Below are 6,839 nucleotides of genomic sequence, written 5' to 3'. Positions count from 1 at the left end.
TCTATCTATCTATCTGTTTATCTATCTATCTATCTGTCGATCTATCTGTCTGTCTGTCTGTCTGTCTATCTATCTATCTATGTTTATCTATCTATCTATCTATCTGTCGATCTATCTATCATCTATCTATCTATCGTTCTATCATTCTATCATATCAGCTGAGCTGTGAACGAGCAACTTCTGCGTTTAATTGAACTTTTACAAGCTGAGAAGGGAATTGAATTTACTCAGTGAGTTTGAATGTGCATTTGAATGAGTGAATTCAGAGGCTGTTATAAGCCATAAATCCCCATTATTCGGGTTTTTTCTTGTTTGTTTGTTACAGTAATCGGCTCCATTCATATATTTACCGAATACAGCCAGTCTGCTGTTTCTAAACCTGTTATTCTTTGATTGTGTGACTAAGCAAATCCAAAGCTTTGACATGGATGAGAAGCCTGGGACACAATGAGGGCCTACAAAGGGATAATGCGGCTCTCTGATCGCCCTCTGAATTTAACTGCTATGCAAATAAGACTGAAGGAGGACTTACGCTTACATTGATCTTTTGTTTGTACATAGATGCCTCACTATCGATGCAATAACAGAAGCTGACATTTATGAGTGTTTTTGTACCTGTGATCAAAGAGTCTTTTAGCACTCCTGAGCAGACTTCGGAATCAGGAACATTGTAAAGCCTGGAGCGCTATATATGTTAATTTTTTATTGGTCTTATGAAGTATTCTAATTTGTTGAGATAGTGAATTGGTGGGTTTTTGTTAAATGTGCGCCAAAATCATCACAATTAAAAGAACCAAAGACTTAAACTACTTCAGTCTGTGTGCATTGAATTTATTTAACACACGAGTTTCACAATTTCAGTTGAATTACTGAAATAAATTCCACGACATTCTAATTTATTGAGATGCACCTGTATATGCAATCTGGTCAAATTTGGTCATATTTATATGGTCAAAAAGGAAGACGAAATTCTGATAGCTGATGTAAATCAAAGTGATCTTTGTAACAGTATAGCAGGCTACTGACATAAAATGCATATAAATATCAGTAGGAACTCTGTCTCTCTCAATAATATGTCTTAGTAAAATTATATTTAAATGCTTAGTTTAATGATCAACACTCTAGTTTTTATTGTGGGGCAGAACATATGATACAATGCAGTGTTGATTGATGAACAAATAAACGTTCCTCAAAAGCCTGATGGATCATATTTGATATATTTTAACCAGATTTTTCTAAAAATGGTGTATGGAAAATCAAGTAAAACTAAGTTGCGTCAGTCCAGTAAGTGTTCATCTTTAAGTATTACTATCAGTATAGAAGTTCTTCTTACATTACTTAAAATAATAAATTTCACAGTAACAAAAAAAAAAAAGCAAACAGAAGTCATGTAGAAAATTGCGTACAACATGTTTTTAATTTATGTTTTGATCATGTTGATAATTTAGAGGCAAATGTAACAATAAGCTTTACAGGGTTAACGTCAGCCAGGCCAATACTCTACTGACTTGTATTTTTTATTAGGGTTAAAGGGTCAACACTTTGTGTGCATTAATTATTCCATTACCACTCTTGTTTGTTTTGCACTTTATCTGTAATCCTTCTGTCATAAAATGATTGTGGCGTTTATAGAATCAGTCTTAAAACAGCTGTTGTGGGGATTTCAATCTTTATTCACACAAATCTCAATAGATTCTTCTCAACAGGCTACAATAAATAGCTTTTATTCCAGACGGTAGTTGGATTGTTGTTCTTTATTTTCAACTTTAGCATTGGGATACAAACGGACAGGCAGACAAATGCCATTCGCTAGCTCCCCGTCTGGCATTAACCCGAAAGAAAAGGAAAGAAAGGCTGTAATGCATGTACTAGGAAACAGTATTGCACATGCAGATTACCAGAAAACAGACGATAGCGGGTGAACTTTAAATAAAAAACAAAAAAATCATATGGCATTTTATCATCTAAACTGAGGGCGTCTTGTTAAATTGCCGTTGATTAAATCACATCGCTGTAAACCTCCTCAGCCTGCTTGGCTTCTTGAGCATTTTCTTTGTAAATACGAGGGAATGCTGGAAATCGGATACAGCACCAGTGTCTTCGGCTTATGCTGGCATGCAAAAACAAACAGGGTTCAGTTTAAAATCATCGGTCCTGACAACTCAAACTCCATGGATCACTTACACATCCGCATTCACAAAAAGCCTCAAGAACTCGTCCTTGACATGCCAGGACATATTGCACAATATTACTGTTATTTTATCACTTAATCACTCAAACTTTGTCAATGTAAAATCATGATAATGCATCAAAATCTAATAGATTGCATTTAGGAAATGGGCTCCAAATATTCCAATGTATAAATATACCATATGGGCTCCTTTCCTTGTTCACCGAATGAACCGAGGTCTTCAGATACCGTTAAAATACAAAAAGAAAGCCATGAGAACATATTAGCGCTCTAAGTTTAGTTATACATTTAATTCCAGACAGAATACTTTTCAAATCCATACCTATTTGAAATCAAAGACCAGAACATTGCAGAGAAAAGAGGACTGTTAGTTCGAACAGAAAGCACTGAGTCCTCAAAAAGAAATGAAAATACTGTCAGCAAGAGTGTCTACAGTGGTCTGGGGAGAGATTGGGAGCTCCCGGGTCTTGGTCTTTCTCAGATGTGTGTTCATGTGGGAAAGACAGACCAGAGCCAATCAGCAGTGAGGTGCGTTCTGTAATGCAACTTCCGTTTCATTCAAATGCAGTCCTTTCAGTAAGATCCATAGCGATCCTGAACACACACACACACACATGATCAGATGGTGTTAATGCAGCTGCTGTGGATGTATTTAAATATATATAGTCAAGACTGAAATAAGTGCGTTCACCTGAATGGTGTTCATAACTCCGTTAGCCAGCACTGCCATCTTCCCTGCAACAGTCTTCACACCTTGCTTGAACTGGGCGATGTCAGGACCGGAGGGAAGCACGTTGTCAAATCCTGATGAGCCTACAGCGATGTACATGAACGAAACGGAGCGCCACACTCGTGTTATATAATATGCCAACAAATATAGGACTTTTTTCCATTTTATAATCTAATTAGCATGAAGTAAACAGTATAGCTGAAGACAGAAGTGTTTACCAGAGGAACGGACACTGCCATCACCAAACAGGTCAGCAGAGCTGATGGAGGTGCTTCCAGACATGCTTTCTAGACGAGTCTTTGCTTCATACTAGTGGGGAAAAATAATATATTTATATAAACAATACAAACAGCAAAACAGCCCCAGACCATCACACTACCACCACCATATTTTACTGTTGGTATGATGTTCTTTTTCTGAAATGCAGTGCTACTTTTACGGCAGACGTAATGGGACACACACCTTCCAAAAAGTTAAACTTTTGTCTCCTCAGTCCAGAGTATTTTCCCAAAAGTCTTGGGGATCATCAAGATGTTTTCTGGCAAAAAAGAGACGAGAGGTGTGATAAACCACAGTTTTAACAGGGGGGCAAACACTTCTTCACACAGGGCCATGTAGTTTTGGATTTTGTTTTCCCTTAATAATAAAAACCTTCATTTAAAAACTGCATGTTGTGTTTACTTGTGTTATCTTTGATCGAAACGTTCTGGCTTCACTTTTTAAGACTTGTGTGGCACACTTGTTTTGAATCCTAAAAAAATATTATTTACAGTATTACAGAATTACAGATGAAATATGTAAAAATAATTAATATAATATTTATATATAGAAATAAAATGAAAAAGAAAAAAAGGATGTGAAAAATGTGTCAAAACTGCCAGTCCGAGTCACAGAACTCAAGCTCTGGTGGGCTCACTGTACCTCTGGGTTGCTCTCACGGCCGAAGAACATGTCCGATGAGATTGCTTTAGCATTGGCAAACTTCTGTTGTGCTTCGCTGGACTCTGTGACGGGCACAGACACCTCAGGCTTCCGTCGGCTGGGCAACCTGAGACACATTGTGTCACACTTTAGCATTGGCAAACTTCTGTTGTGCTTCGCTGGACTCTGTGATGGGCACAGACACCTCAGGCTTCCGTCGGCTGGGCAACCTGAGACACATTGTGTCACGGGGTCATAAAAACGTCCACAAATCAAATCACTGTCTACTGCATCAGGACGTTATTCAACAAACCTTTCTCCGATTGGCTGGATGCTTGAGATGGTGACCTCACTCTCTTTAGGCTCCTCCTTCTCCAGAGCCCAGGAAGAGAATGAGGATCCTCCATCATTGTCCCACCGTGAGCCAAAGCTGTCTCCTGAAGTGAAAGGGTTGTCCTTGTACCTGAGATCACAATGATTGATACAAATCTCACACATGCAAACACACACATTCACAAATGCTGTCTGAAACAGACATACTTGGGCGGTCCGGAGGCGAAGCTGGGTTCATCAAACATGTCCAGCTTAGAACGAGAAGAGGATTTGACTCCGACCGGGGTCTCCTGCTCGATCACCTGCATTTCAGCCATCACGGAATGAGACACGGCACTGCGGACGATCAAAGTCACATCATATCAGCCTCATTAAGCTGAATGTACAATAACATTAACAAACAGACACATCGCTCCGCATCCTGGGCTATTAATCTGCTGCAGACAGTGATGTCATGCTTGAGGGGAGTGATGTAATTAACGTGACGGTGGTTTAATCGAGGTTGCCGCCGTGTCTTTACCTCCTGTTGCCGAATCCCATGCCCAGCCTCTCTGCCTGTTCCTTCTTCTTGCCCTCAAGGTTCTTCAGTTTCTTCTCCTCCATCTTCCTGTCAATCTCCAGCTCTTTGTAGGCCAATCGCATCGAGGCCACTCTGTGAGAAAAGAGGGAACGCAATCAGAGAAAAACAAAAACTAAGCTATAGCTCTGATTGCACTGTTAGAGGAGCCATCATCTTACTCAAACATACGCTTGACCATTCAATAGGTTCTAATCAAAATCTTTTAAGAAAAAGCATCTCAGTTTTCCAGCATCTGCAAATGTCCAAGAGATTCTGAATGTGTGGCATCTGGAGACTCACATGGACTCTTCGCCTTGTTTCTTGGCCTCAACGACCTGTTCCTCTCTCATTTTCTCTGCCACCTGGGCTTGTTTTTCCACCTCAGTGAAGCTCTTGCTGCTCACCTTCTGGGCACCAAGACCCTTTTTAGCGCCAAGCTAAAATCAAAATGAAAAATAAAAAATAAAGAGTGTAAAGGCATTTATGAATGAACAAAGTAGCACCTGCAAATTAATTTTGAGGTTGAACTATAGAAGCAGTATATGCTTTTATAAATGGTTTATATTATTTCATGTATATTTATACATAAAAATACCTAATGAAACTCATAAAAATACTAAACATATGCTAAAAATATTTTATATACATATATACATTTATATACATACATACGTGTGTGTGTGTGCATATATATATATATACATACATACATACATACATACATACATACACACACATACATAAATGTGAATTAAATTATGTATATATATGTATGTGTGTGTGTCTGTGTATGTATATGAATGTATATGCGTATGTATGCATGTATATATAATGAACAAAATTATAAATGCAACACTTGTTTTTGCCCCCATTTTTCATGAGCTGAACTCAAAGATCTAGGACTTTTTCTATGTACACAAAAGGCCTATTTCTCTCAAATATTGTTCACAAATCTGTCTAAATCTGTGTGAGCACTTCTCCTTTGCCGAGGTAATCCATCCACCTCACAGGTGTGGCATATCAAGATGCTGATTAGACAGCATGATTATTGCACAGGTGTGCCTTAGGCTGGCCACTATAAAAGGCCACTCTAAAATGTGCAGTTTTACTGTATTGTGGGGTCCGAAACCAGTCAGTATCTGGTGTGACCACCATTTGCCTCACGAAAAATGGGAGCAAAAACTAAATACTTTCCGTACCCACTGTATATATATATATATATATATATATATATATATATATATAAAATATACACACAGTAAAAATACTATTTAAAATGTAAAAATTACAGTACCATTTTTATTACAATTAGTTTTATTTAAATATTACAGTACCATAATGTAAAAAAAAAAGTCTAATTCTCATGAATGAGAACTGGAGAATTATACTTAGTTGTTATGAAAGTATGATAAATCTAAGTAAAATATAATTAGATTTTCAGATGAATTATGAGCCAGACATGCTTTTCACAGGTTTTGTGAAATTCACTGAAACTTTTAAGTGAAGAAACATGCCCATGCCAATGAAAAACAATCAACAAAGTCTATTAGCACACATTCGTAGCATTTGTCAAACTACTATTATAAGATTTCAAAATGCAGACGTGTGTGAGTAAGGCAGAATCTGAATGATTATATTATATATATTTCTTCTTTAGTTTTAGGCAGAACCACTGTTCTAGCTTCTGTATCGCGCTGCAAGGCTGACACCCACTGACAAAAACTGAACACTGCAAGAACAGGAAGCACAATTCCCTCTCTGACCCTCCCATAGACAGCAAGGGTACTACCACGATCAACGTCCAGAAACGTAGCAAGGAGATTACGCAAACAGCGTATGCTGTTCTGTGTCAGCTGAACCACACAGATACGCTTTCTACATTGTTTGTCCTTTGATTTGAACGAAAACAACATATCCGTGTGGTTCAGCTGACACAGAACAACATACGCTGTTTGCGTTCAGTGGATACTCTTCAAAATGGCGCTAGGGTGACACAGAGACGACGAATTGTTGAATAAAGTAGTTTTTTTTCTTTCTTTTGCACACAAAAGTATTCTTGTAGCTTTGTAATATTACGGTTGAACCCCTGATGTCACATGGATTAT

At 38.0% G+C, this 6,839-nt stretch overlaps 1 protein-coding gene across 2 annotated transcripts in view; it reads right to left on the bottom strand.

The window, feature by feature from the left end:
• Positions 1-1,735: 1,735 nt before the first annotated feature.
• The window catches only part of arfgap2 (ADP-ribosylation factor GTPase activating protein 2), a 12,989-nt gene continuing 7,885 nt past the window's right edge, over positions 1,736-6,839 (bottom strand). For both annotated transcript variants that reach the window (XM_016237677.1, XM_016237678.1), the window contains 8 exons: positions 5,035-5,171; positions 4,696-4,827; positions 4,383-4,511; positions 4,156-4,305; positions 3,843-3,969; positions 3,140-3,230; positions 2,883-3,004; positions 1,736-2,785 (listed from right to left, as the gene is read on the bottom strand). In XM_016237677.1, coding sequence (XP_016093163.1) covers positions 2,765-2,785; positions 2,883-3,004; positions 3,140-3,230; positions 3,843-3,969; positions 4,156-4,305; positions 4,383-4,511; positions 4,696-4,827; positions 5,035-5,171 — 909 coding nt within the window. In that variant the 3' untranslated portion in view covers positions 1,736-2,764. The remainder of the gene's footprint in view (positions 2,786-2,882; positions 3,005-3,139; positions 3,231-3,842; positions 3,970-4,155; positions 4,306-4,382; positions 4,512-4,695; positions 4,828-5,034; positions 5,172-6,839) is intronic.

The sequence above is a fragment of the Sinocyclocheilus grahami genome, unplaced genomic scaffold (assembly GCF_001515645.1).
Source record: "Sinocyclocheilus grahami isolate Dianchi unplaced genomic scaffold, SAMN03320097.WGS_v1.1 scaffold521.1, whole genome shotgun sequence".
NCBI classification, from domain to species: domain Eukaryota; kingdom Metazoa; phylum Chordata; class Actinopteri; order Cypriniformes; family Cyprinidae; genus Sinocyclocheilus; species Sinocyclocheilus grahami.
Note: the sequence above shows the minus strand (reverse complement) of the source record. Positions and strands in the feature narration are given on the sequence as shown.